General features: G+C 36.7%; 1 protein-coding gene across 1 annotated transcript; it reads right to left on the bottom strand.

Annotated features, from left to right (window-relative positions):
* Positions 1 to 521: 521 nt before the first annotated feature.
* On the bottom strand, positions 522 to 12,909 carry st6galnac2 (ST6 (alpha-N-acetyl-neuraminyl-2,3-beta-galactosyl-1,3)-N-acetylgalactosaminide alpha-2,6-sialyltransferase 2). The gene is made up of 8 exons (XM_077211598.1): positions 12,756 to 12,909; positions 5,637 to 5,851; positions 5,365 to 5,527; positions 3,096 to 3,234; positions 2,877 to 2,980; positions 1,345 to 1,428; positions 1,149 to 1,245; positions 522 to 1,047 (listed from the first exon to the last, which is right to left on the bottom strand). The coding sequence occupies exons 1-8, from the start codon at positions 12,857 to 12,859 to the stop codon at positions 865 to 867; spliced, it is 1,089 nt and encodes a 362-aa protein (XP_077067713.1). The 5' UTR covers positions 12,860 to 12,909; the 3' UTR covers positions 522 to 864.
* Between the last annotated feature and the right edge of the window lie 496 nt (positions 12,910 to 13,405).

Raw genomic sequence — 13,405 nt, 5'->3', positions numbered from 1 at the left:
TTGTTTAAAAAAAAGTGATAATATTGTGAAATGTTAATACAATTTAAAGTTACTGTTTTTTTATTTGAATATATTTTAAAATGTAATTTATGTATTTCCGTCATGGCAAAGCCGAATTTTTGGCAGCCATTACTTCAGTCTTCTGTGTCACATGACCCTTCAGAAATCATATTTGCCTAGCTCCAGTCATTTGGCTGCAACAAGTGTTGTCTTGTCAATTGTCAGGATGGTTTTGTCTTTTGGAAACATAGGGCTATGTACACTAAAAAGCAATTTTGTTTCTTTATCTTTATCTATCTACATGAGTGCAATACAGTATACCAATGGAGAATGATTTGTCTAATACATTTTTGGCATGACAATATAAATTTACACATTATACAGACTGAAGTGGAGAGGTCCAAGGATTGAACCCTGGGGGGCGCCACATCAAAGAGGTCCAATTAAAGTTGCCTGTGTTCTCACAGCAACCCATTTCTTCTATATATGACCTAAACAAGGTATCAATGAGTCAAACACAGTTTTACAGTCTGTCTAGGACTGTATTGTGGTCTAGAGTGCAGCACTAAAATACAGTAAAATCAGCACTGGTATTTTTCCAGAACCAGTATTAAATGAATATATACAGTCTCTGTGCTTATTTTTTTTGATGGGAAACCAGACTGGAATTCATTCTCAGTGATGTTGCCTTGCCTCTAAATGTCGCAGGAAAAGCAGGGCACAACAAAACGTCTGCGAATCTTTAAATTAATCTGACATTTTTAACAGATTAATCCAAAATACTTCTTTGGCAATTTCATTTTTGCAGTCCTGTAACCTGTTTTTTTTCTTTTCTCCCATGTCCAAAGATTCACTGAAGGGACATCATTTTCTGGTTTCTTGTCTCTGATATAGCCACAAGACTTTATGAGAGTGCAGCTGCTTCCAAAGACGCCCCTCCATCATCATGTCATGGTTGGCATAGAAGATCATAGGCTTCGTAATCTTGTCATAGTAATGGTCTGAGAAGTTTTTGTAATTGTCTGTGATGAAGCCATACGCAGCGACCTGAGAGAGAAGCCAGCATCCACAACATTTATTTAGCAACACTTGCGGCAATAGATTTTAAATAAGAATGTCAAATGCTGATTTCAAGTTTCAAGTCTGACCTGGTCACAGGTGTGTAAAGCAGTCAGCAGTATTAGAGCACCCGTGCTGGGCATGTAAATATCCCTGTATTCATCCAGCTGTGGGGATTTCAGAAACCTGTCAATTAAAAATACATGGCAATGGCATTACATTGAGGGAGAGAAAAGAAAAGTGACAATAACGTGTATTGACGAATGTGTTGGAAAATACTTTCACCTCTGAGTCACATACTGAACGAAGGATGGATGGATCATCTTGAACTGATGTATTTCAGGATTATATCCAAAAAGATCCGAGGCCCTGTTTTATTAACCAAATAAACTGTTTTGTAAAGTTAAAGAAATGTTCTAAATAGCAGTTCAAACTCTAGAAGCAGTAGAATGCCTTTTAGAATTCCAATTCAGCGCAATTTAATTAAAGAAGCAAACACAATGCAAAATAGTACTCTAAATTTAAGGAAAATAGAATCCAAAATAAAAACATTTTTAGAAATGTATGACATTTTTATTGTTCTGTATGAATTACCTATAAAGGTATTGTCATACAAAAATAGGCTGTTTTATGAACAATATATGTTCATTATATAGGGTGAATTCATGTACATTTGGCAATGTATTACCTTTCATTTCAACAACAAAAGTAACTTAAAATTGTATATGTTAAATGTTTTTCTCATTTTGGGGCATGGATTTTAATTATAACTAACTGCCATCTTAGATATTCAGTACAAAAAACAACAACTCAGAACTTTCAACAAAGAATTAATGGAGTATAGTATGTAAAGTGTAAATATGTAAAGTCTGGCTGTGGTGAAAACCAAGCATTTAGTATTGTTTATATGTCTATGTGGTGTTTATAATATGCTTTAAGACAAACCAAGTGCAAATGCATAAGTAAAAACAATTACTGAGTATTTTCTCCTGAAAATACGGTTTGAAATCGCTGGTGTTTCTGACGTCACAAACTACCTTGTAACCAATCAGATCAACGGTTGATGTCAACGAGTGGATCTCTGAGCTGGTGTGAGTGAGTGGAGGCGGGGCTAATTTGCATATTTTGTACCACGTATACTAAATGAGGTGTAGAGTTACATTCAAACTATTTTAAGGGAATTTTTTTTCAGTGAAAAAATTTTAAATATCATTTTGGTGATCAAAGATGAGTTTTAAGTGATCCAATTATCAACTGCAGGACTTTAAATAATGTTCAGTAATCAGTTTTGGTCAGTGTTATTTAACAGAGAAATGTGTCTGACCAGAGAATTATTTTTTAAAATAAACATAAGGGAACCAATAGCCATTATTAATCAATGTAATTATTGATGTTTTTGTATTGTATGTTGAACTAATGAAGTTCTTTTGTTTTGTGACTGTGTTGAATTGGGAACTGTTATAATAATAATAACAATAATAATATGAAAACATTTGCCCCACCCTTGCATTTGTCATATTTACTAATTACGTTGATAGCCTAATTGTCATTTTGAACAAAATAATTATTTGGATGCCACACCTAAATATACACAAAATACCAAATCAAAACAACCTTCAATTTCTGATCTGAGCGCATTTTGCAATATTTTTTTTTAATCAATTTGTGTCATCTGAACCAGCTCCTAAATTGTGAATTCGTCTCAGCCCAACTTGTAGGAGTAATGCACCATCTGCTGGCGCAGCAAGGTTCCTGCTAAGATTTTTAAAAAGACGTCAGTAAATAGCAACGTGTATGAATTTTATTGTTACACCCACCTTTCACCTTTATCAGGTCCGGAGGATACAGACACACCCTGGATGGCAGCTGACAACATCTTATAGTCTCGAGTTTCCGCAGGTATAAAAATATATCCAATGCCCTGTGGTGATAACGTCTAAAAAATTAGTCATTTCGCACTGACATTCATCAGCAAACCAGCAGAGGGCAACGTTTCGAATTATAATTATTAAATAGCAAATGAGAAGGTCCTATACCGGGTCACGTGGCACCTTGTCGAACCCGTCTTCGTAATAAGCAGCAAGGGAGTTCTTGAGGGAGTTGGTGGTGAAGCCGTAGAAAGACGTCTTTGTCCCAACATCGTCTTCAAAACCTTTGATGACTGCCCCATTAACTCTAAAAAAATCATTAAAATTAGCATTAGTATCATTGCGCTTTCACAGCAGTAAACCAACTAATAATGTAAAGAAAACAGTCACAAATGCCTCTGAAAGTAACAAAAAAGCCCAAAATATTTAGAATTTGCCCATACAGTGAACGTTTTTTCTAATCAGTTTTATAATATTTGATAATAGTTCAAGATTTTTTTATTTCTAATAATTGGTTTAGTGTATGTTAGATCATGGGGTTTCAATCTTTTAGATGCCACAGACAGACTCCTAAATATGATTATTTTCCTGTGAGGGACCCCCATCCTAAAATGAAAAAAATTTCAAACCCAATTTGTACTGTGGAAAAAAAAACTATGTCAAAATATTATTTGGAAAATACTTAATTTATATAAGGTTATATATTATATTTGTTTCTACCCATTATAGTACTGTACTGTTAGATGTATTTATTAATTTGTTCACTCATTTACTTATTTACTCTAATTTATGTTTATTCATGTTTAATTTAATTTAAACTTTTTTTACACTGTTATAGCAACAAAGATCTGAATAATGAAACATAAGGACAGTTATTCACAATGCATTCTAGCAAGGAAATGTTAGATGATATGTTTATATAATATATAAATATATAATAAATAAGAATAAATAGTACTTTTATCAAATAAAATATAAAATTACATATTTTAAGAAAATAATTATCTTTAAATTGATTTAACTATATCTATTAGGGTTGATGCATCAGTTACTGATGGCATTATAGAAAGGTTCTATTCACCGTTTGTCATGATTGGTTTATTCCAGAGATGATGTGGTTGGTCATGTGATCTCAACATGTCCATCCCCATGAGGTGACGTAAAATAAAAAATAAAATATAACTGGTTTTATTGGGCTACTTATATGACATCAGTGTTGCGTACAAGTTACTGTAAAAAAGTAATTAGGCTATGACTAGCTACTAATTAAATCTTCTACATTAAAAACATACATTGTATCATTAGACGTTAAATCCACTATTGTTTTATATAGAATTGTTCTATAGTCTATACAATATTTAATGCAATTACATTAGAAGTAACTTACAAAAAAATTAAGAGTAATCCCTTACTTTACTTTTTCAAGGGAAAAGTAATTAAATCACAGTAATTAATTACAAAGTAACACATTACATCCAACACTGTATGGTTTTAAACATTTCCCTCAAAAGTATTATTTATTCTTATAAGCTGACTTAAAAAGAAAGGTTCTTTATTGGCATCGATGGTTCCATAAAGAACCTTTAACATCCACAGAACCTTTCCATTCTTTATAAAAAATTCTTTATAAAAAATTCTTTATAAAAAAGGTTCTTTAGATTATTAGAAGCAAATAATGAATGAATGAATGAATGAATGAATGAGGCATTTATATAGTGCTTTACTACTGTACACCCAAAGCGCTTTACAATCATGTCGGGATCTCTCCTCAACCACCACCAGTGTGAGCATCCACTTGGATGATGTGACGTCAGCCACAGAACAACGGCTACACACCAGCTATAGGTGGAGAGGAGAGAGAGTGATAGAGATGATTCAGTGGATGGGGATTATTAGGAGGCCATGATTGGCGAGGGCCATTGGAGGGAATGAGGCCAGGACACCGGGGGGTTACACCCGTACTCTTTACGAGAAGTGCCAAGGCATTTATATTGACCACAGAGAGTCAGGACCTCGGTTTAACATCGTATCCGAAGGATGGTGCTCTTTGACAGTATAGTGTCCCCACACAGACCACAGGGTGAGCGCCCCCTGCTGGCCTCACTTACACCTCTTTCAGCAGCAGCCTGTTTTTCCCAGGAGGTCTCCCATCCAGGTACTAACCAGACTCAGCCCTGCTTAGCTTCAGTGGACAACCAGTCTTGAGCTACAGGGAGATATGCTGCTAGATATAAGGTTCTTCAATGGCATCGCTACAAATACCCTTTTGGAACCATTATTTTTAAGAGTCTGGAAATGTTACTGCGTGCACATATAAACCGCTGTGATAGAAATGATTTTGACATCAAAAGATTACACACTTCATCTTAAATGTTCATTTTTATGAAACTGAATATCAGAAGGCACCTCATTTGCTTTTCTAATAGAACGCACAAACCTGAAAACATAATCGTGACTGTCTATGACTTTCCCCTGCCCGGATCCTTTGAGGATACCTCCGTTACCCACCACGGCACAACGCACACATGAATCTGGCGTCTTCCGCTCAAACAGACGAATGTTGCCAGGATGTGAAAGCAAAGAAAGAGTCTTGCCAATTTCTGGAAAACAAAGATGCTTTGAGGTGCCAACTTTTATGGTTTTGTTTTGTTTCCTTGTTTGTGGTGCTATTTCTTTAGGCTACAGTCAGTGACTGTAGTGAGGGTTTACCATGGAAAGGCTGGTCCTTCCAGCCGTAAGGCAACGGTTCATTCCGGAGCGTTTTCCAATGTGAGTAAATAAAAGAATCACGCCACTGCAGAACAGGCACTAAGAAGCTAAAATGTTTTTTCAGACTGTCTTCCTGCTTTATGATACGTCTCAAAGAGCAGTCTGGCACTTCCTCTTCAGTGGTATCGTTTACAATCCAGCTTACTTCCGTAGCCCTGCAGAGAAAAGCAGATAAAAACGTAAGAGAAACTCTTTCTTTAACTGGAGTGGAATTATATGAATCATTATATAGGGTACATAGGAAATACAGAAACTTCACCCCATTAACCCATACATACCAGAACACATTACTGTATATATAACCATTACCTCCAGTTTCCCTTCTAATGTTAATGGGATATGATAGAGTGCCATTGCATTTCAGCACATTTAGAAGAAGAGAAGAAATTAAATTCATGGTTCAAATCCACATTGTTGAGTATTGAAATTTGCTAAAGATACCATCTCGAGTTTGCCTAACCAAATCAATGGCCTTCTTGTGTCTGAAGCCGGTTAAAGTAACACTAGACTATATGTGGGACTCGGCACTGAACACAAAGAACCTGATTTTGCAAAGTAAAACGTGTTCCTGCATCAACAACTCCTGGAACAACATTCCAGTCAACCAACCAGATTTAAAGGAGAAGTTTTAAGTTTATGTCAAGTTTAGGCTTGGTGCTTCTACATCAGAATTAGATTTAGCTGTAGGGATAAGGCTACATTTTCAGAGAGGAATGTTGTTCCATGATCAACAAAGTATGTTGACCCAGGAACATGTCTAACTCGGCAAAATCACAATGTCACACTTAAAGGGATAGTTCACCCAAAAATGAAAATTCTGTCAGTATTTACTCACCATCATGTTGTTCCAACCCCGTAAGACCTTCGTAAGACCCCGTAAGAACACGAATTAAGATATTTTTATTCTTTTATTTTATTCTATGCTTTTACACTAGTGAACTGACTCGAGGCCCACAGAGAAGGACATGAATAGTTGAAATAAAGGCGTTATTTTTGTTTGTTTTTGCACACAAAAAGTATTCTCGTTGCTTAATAAACTTAATATTGAGCCACTGTAGTCACTTGGACTATTTTAACAATGTCTTTAATAACTTTTCGAGGCCGACAAGTTTCAATCCCTGAAGAAGCCTATGGAGGAGTGATCCAGCTCTCAGATTTAATCAAAAATATCTTAATTCGTGTTCCGAAGATGAACGAAGGTCTTACGGGGTTGGAACAACATGAGGGTGAGTAAATACTGACAGAATTTTCATTTTTGGGTGAACTATCCCTTTAAATATCATATTTATACTTAAATATCACACTTGTTACAAAATAACAGAGACATTCAAAATGATAAAATATACTTCCCACTCATCTTTGCATCTGTGCAAATAAATGGGTTTGAGGCTGTGAGAAAACAGTACGTGTAAGAACTATGGTATGCGGTTGAAAACTACATTTTGCTTGAGGCGTATCTGTCAACACATTTGCCTCAAGGTTAAAAATCAAAAGATTGAGTAAACATCAAATCATGGTGAAGCAATCATTACAACAATTCTTATATTATAGTTATAATATTACATAACTAGCCCTCAGTTAAACAGTTACAAAGATCAGGGACGACTAGTGGATTTGTGGATCCCTAAATGAGATTAAAAAAATACGTATTTAATGCAGAAGGTTTAGACTGAGGACTTGAAGTAGTCAAAATGTGTTTGACATTAAGGTGTGGTGACATTAGTGAAGTATATAAAGGTCCATTGTCTATTGATACACTCATTTGTGGAAAGAAGCTCTGTTGTTGCTTGATTTTCTCCCGAGGGATAGAAATCTAGCGTTTACATGGCGGTCAGCTCTAGAGGGAGTTGAAGGAACTCATGGCGATGCATTCACAGTAAGAGGCTCTGTTATTGCTTGATTCTCGTTAGAAAGATAAGAATCTAGCGCTTGCATGGAGCGCGTTCGGCTCTCGAGGGAGCTGAATGCAATCATTGTGATGTGTTCACTGTGGGAAGCTCCACATGCTTGAATCACTCTTCAGGAATGAGCGTGTAGCGCCTACACCTCGCAGTTCGGGTCCTGTGACCGCTGAGGTAGCAGGGTGGGATCGATTGTGGGGATGGTAGGCGAAGCATAAGGAGGAGCCTAACAGCAGCTTTCCTTTTTGGGCTTCTCCTGCTATGTTGTTTTCATTTTGGTTCAGGAAGTCGCTCTGTGGCCGCTTCCGACCTGACTGATTAATGTGATGTGTCCAATTCTGAGGAAAAGTTGAGGTGGGTGTTTTTAATAAACCAAATTCCAGCTCTCGAGGAAACTGAATGCGCTCACTGTGATGAGCTTTGAGGAGGGAGATCCTAGGGATCCTCTCGCTTGACTTTCTTCTTGTGGGAATAAAGTCAGGTGTTTATACCTCGTGGTTCCAGCCCCGTGTCTGCTGAAGCAATGCGGCTGCCTTTGATTGTGGGGATGTTATCAATAAGTCTGCCACCTCTGCTTACCTTCTTGCGGCTCATGGCAAGGCTTGTGTGGAAGCAAGACAGACCTGCGGGGCCCTGCACACCAAGGACTCCCCCCAATTTCCGCTCAGCAGCGCTGCCGGGACACAGGTGGGACACAGGTGTTGAGGTGACTCCAAGCCTGCCCATTGAGTGGTTCTATCTCTTGAGGCAGTCCAAAAAAAAAAAAAAACAGCTGCATGAGCCACAGATCTAGCCATCCATGTCACAAAGCACACGGCCAGTGCATCAATGTTTGCTATAGTTGCCATGAAGGAAAAATCTTTTTCCTTGATGCTTTGATCTCACATTCTGTCCTCTGCAGTCTGCCGATGAGGCCGAGAAGTTTACAGAGCTGGGCTCTCAGTCAGCAGCTTTCAGGAGATATATTCCTCTCGGGGGGTCCATGAGGGCTGAAGGTTACCGCCTTAGGGTTGAGCAGAGGTTTGTAGGGCAGTGTAGATTCCCTCTATTTAATTTACCTCCCTCCCTAATTACTGTTGGGTTTTAAAGTAGGGAGGTATGCTACCCTTTGGATGGGTTTTTTGATGGGTATACGGTTCGACAATGCAATATGTCAAGGAAACTCGCCTGTGGGGTATCCCTCCTTCGTATCTGTTGCATACAATGCTCTTGTGCTAAAAAAACGAAGCGTTAGCAGGTCTTAGAGTGCTTTCACTCACGGCAGAGTATGAGCTGCTTCCCCCCAATTACATTGGGGTCTTCAAGTAGGCGGCCTATGCTCCCCATCGGCTATGGTTTAGAGACTGGATGATAAGATCCAGTCTCTAAACCATGTTATTAGGCAAACTGCAATTATGCCCTGCTCTCATTTGCCTCCCTTTCCTCCTCGACTGTTGTTGGGTCTTGAAGAAGGGATATATGCTCCTCTTTGGTGGATTGTTTCTATAGGGATGATCAGTGTTATGAACTGATGAGTAGAGGTGGATCACCATTGGTATCCCTCCTTATCATTGTAGCATTTTATAGTTTAGCCATTAACTACATATTGAGTCCTGGAGAAGTACCTTTACTCAAGTCAGGGTTTGAGCTATTCTACCCCAATCACCCTGGGGTCCTTAAAAGGGAGTTGAATCTCCCCTGCGGTAGGTTGTTCCCTGAAAGAACTATCAATGTATGAATCAAACTCAATGAACACTGCCGACAGTTTCTTTTCCATGCATCGTTTTATTATATCCATGTATGTGTGGTTGCAGTCAAATCATTTAGCACAGCGAAATTGCTCCAGAACTCTGTCCTGTCTTGCCTGCACTCCACTGACTGTCTTCACTCCTATTGGTTGTGCAAAATGTGCTTTTTCTGAACTTGCATCCCTTGATCTGTCGCCAATAGTCACTAGCTATGTTTCCATCCAACTATTTTTATGCACATTTTGGGATATCGCATAAAAAACACTGGATGGAAACGGCAAGATGCGCATAAATTCAAAAAATAAAACGTACGAGTCGGAAATATTTATTTTTCAATAAGAAAACATGTACATAAACTATGATAGAAACACATTTAACAAATCCTCGATGCGCATCAAAAAAGTCATACGACTTTGCGTGATGGGATGGCATAACTGGACCAACCGGGGGACCAATCTCATTGCACAGCATCTGAAATGCTGTTTGGTTGTTCTGAAATGCTTGAGCAAAGTCTGTCGTCAAAATTGTTCGGTAAAATAACCTCCCAGAACTGTCTTACACGACTGCATTCCCAAACAGGCATCCGCCTCAGAAAGCAAGATGTCAGGACCGCGTTTATTGCGTTTTGTCTGCGCGTTCTGAAGAGTAGTGGATAATAAATATGAACATTATCATATACAGTGGATTCTACTGCAGCAACTTCCATTTTTCTTGTTATAGCACCAGTTTATCAGGAAGTGACCATTTTATTCTCTTCGACTGACTGGATGGAAATGGTGCTTTTTTCGTAAATGTTTTATGCTCTAATCCAATTTTGCGCATAAGTTAAATTCACAACTTTGGATGGAAACCTAGCTAGCTACTGCCGCTAGCGTCGCCAGATCCACATTGAAAAGGAATAAAGAATTTGCATTATGCGTTATCTATGTCAATGTTTTTGTAGATTTGGTTTTTCAAATGCACTTTTTATTTTAATAATTATTTTAATCTTGGTGACCAATTTTCAGTAGTAAACTTCCAGTACACATTTCTAGTAGTTTCAGTAATGGTTTTGATAGTTACGGTTTATTTATTTTAATAAGGTTTTTTGAAATAAGCCACTCTATTACTAATTCGTTTTAGCCTGTATATATGTATCTTTTTCATATTTTAACTCATGTTTTAGTTGTGACAGGTAGTGAAGGAAGCAGCAGAACTTTGACAGTTTAGTTTAATCTGATAATTATAACCTTTGAGGTAAGACGTCATGTTGTGTTCTTCAAAATGAAATGAAATGAAATGAGAATTAAAGTCAAGAAGAATGACTGTGCCTTTTGTCAATTATTGGGAACAGGATAGAGAGAACCAAAACTGCCTGTGAATCAGAAGGTTTATTTACATAAAGAACAGATGCACAGTCATGTTCATGCACAGTGTCCAGAAAATTTGCTTGAACTCCTGTGCACTCATTAATAATGGAGTAGATTTGGTTTGAACATTGGTGGCTTGACGTGTGAAGAAATTTAGTTGAAGTTTTCTTTTGCTATTTTTTTTGTGTGGTAGCTTTCTTGAAATCCACACACGTAAAGTTGATTACTGCAATTAATTGATTAATTAATTAATTTATTTATTTATAATTAACATAATTCCTTGTTTGCATCGGATAGATAACAAGTATTTCAATTTGATTTAGGCATCTGAAACCTTTTCAGTTTGATAGTTCTACTTCAAAGTGCCGTAGGAAGTCTAACTTTTAACTTAACTTGTGAGGGAGCCGGATATCGGATAAGCTCTTGATTCTTTGGACTTGCCTTATACAAATGTATCATAGTTCTTGTCATTGTGACATTTGTTAAACCTATAGGTATAACCATTGGTGGCTCAAAGTAATTAAATTAAAGGATTAAAAGGGATAGAACTGTGAAAGTTCCTGTTGCCGGTTGCACAAACTCAGTGTTTAACTCTAGTCTTTAGAGTTAGTCATCTAATTTTTTTCTTTAAGACTAGTTCTAACTTTTTTAATTCAGTTACATAAAAACGTAGATCGATATAATTTTAATCAGAAAATTAAGATTGATTATCCTTGTCTTGCTGCTAATTGGTCAAACTAGTTAAGTCTTAAAGTCCCCTTGTGGTGAAAATCAAGTATTTAAAGTTGTTTATGTGTCTTTGTGGTGTTTTTAATAAGCTTTAAGACAAACCATGTACAAATGCATAAGTCAACACCATTGTTGAGTATTTTCTCCTTAAAACTGCAGTGAACCAAAGACCAAAAATCGCTGTTGTTTCTGACGTCACAAACTACCTTGTAACCAATCAGGTCAACGTGTGATCGTCAACATGTGGATCTCTGAATTAGTGTGAGTGGAGGCGGGGCTCATTTGAATATTCATAGAAACGCGTAAATGAGGCAAGCGTGTAGAGTTGCATTCCAGCTATTTTAAGATGTCAATTTTTTTTTAAGGAAAAAACTTTTAAAAATGTAATTTCGGTTGAGTTTTTGAGTGATAAAATTATTGAAAGTTTATGCAACTGGCCCCAGGTCTATTGTAGTTTTGAAGTAATCAATTAAAACTTTGTGCAAATGATTTATTTTAAAATATGCAGATTCACTCTTATACAAATAATATGTAAAAAACACAAAACGTTTCTTGTCATGTCACATTCAGTTATGAATTATGTAAATAATAGCGCAGGACGACGTTGTCATCAGTACGTGAAAAACGCAAAGGAAAAACTTTTACGCTTTTAGTACATTGTTGTCGTGTAAACGTGCCTTTAGTTACCACACACTATTTTTGGGAGGTTAAAATTGATAGTCTTTTTTCATCCCCTCGCATATTCCTTATGAAATATAAATTACTGATATAAGGAATTACATTTTCACTATTTGAAATGCAAGTTCTTGATATCTGCAGATGTATTTCATCATTTAATTTTATATTTCTGATGTCCGGAAAAGGATTTAAGATATCAATAAATAAGAGAGTAATAACTTTCTTACTAGTAACAATCACATTACAGACATCAAAAGTTAACATTGTCATTACTAGTGACAATAGATTTTTTGATATCAAAAATGACATTTTTTACTATAGCAATTTAATTGTTGATATCAATAATAGACATTTGCACTAAAAACCATGTAATTACTGATATAAAAAATTATGATCTGTACAACAGTAGTCAACATTTGAAGTGGATCAAAATCTTTCATCAAAGTTATACATGAATTTGGAACAATACCCGTTCTTGTCTTAGGACAACTGATACGTGAAACTGGAATTTCAAATAGTAAGAAATGAATTATTGATATCTGTATTTATTATTCCTTTTTTAATTTCAGCCGGTGTTTTCTCGCCATGTGACTAAAACTGATGCTTTCAATGAATCTTTTATATGAGTCAAATGCTGATCTCTGCGCCCCTGCAAGAGTGTGTGTCTGTACTGACCTCTGAAATGTGCTCAAGTCCTCTGATGACATCAATCCCTGCAAATTCCAGTAGAAAAAGCAAACACATGCAGCCATAAATAATCTAACAAACCACAGTTTCATGTTGTGACCGCACCGTGCGCGATAAATGTGTGAAAAGACACCAGGTAAGTTCTTCATAATGACAAGCAAACAGTGGCCTTGTACTGACTGCACAACCAGTTCTACAACACGATGCGAATTTGTTGGAATTTTCACGTCACCTTTGAGTTTAAAATAGTCACATGAACAAATAGATTTCACATGACTGTGTGATGCAAAGGAAATCTACTGTTGTGATTAAATGACAAAAAGAGACTGAAAAACTAAATTTGCATCCAGAAAGATAAAACAGTGTAAATCTTGAGTATAGTGCAGCCTGTGTCGCTCTCTATTTAAAAAAGAAAGAGTCAAAAATAAATAGTCATTAGTTCATTAGTCATTAGAGAAAAGTTCAAAGCTGGCCTTTTTATCTGCTGATACACCCACATCTGGTTTATAATATTGGCTGTTAAATGCAGTGAAAACAAATCTTAATGCCAGTCCATACAATGACTGCCACGGTGGCTGTGTAAATCCAGAAGGCAGAATGAACAATGCAAGGTTAGCTTTTAATAAACACTGAGAAAA

The sequence above is a fragment of the Siphateles boraxobius genome, unplaced genomic scaffold, assembly GCF_051911475.1.
Source record: "Siphateles boraxobius isolate OS27281-9 unplaced genomic scaffold, OSU_SipBor_1 66, whole genome shotgun sequence".
Lineage (NCBI taxonomy): Eukaryota > Metazoa > Chordata > Actinopteri > Cypriniformes > Leuciscidae > Siphateles > Siphateles boraxobius.
This window is presented reverse-complemented; position numbering and strand designations above follow the sequence as displayed.

Bases quoted from the DNA above. Each gene is read 5' to 3' on its own strand.
- st6galnac2 (XM_077211598.1), bottom strand. From the start codon at position 12,859: ATGAAACTGTGGTTTGTTAGATTATTTATGGCTGCATGTGTTTGCTTT. The intron at 5,852-12,755 runs GTCAGTACAGAC...TTTTCTCTGCAG, and splicing joins GACTTGAGCACATTTCAGAG to GGCTACGGAAGTAAGCTGGA. The intron at 3,235-5,364 runs GTTTGTGCGTTC...TGATTTTTTTAG, and splicing joins AGTCACGATTATGTTTTCAG to AGTTAATGGGGCAGTCATCA.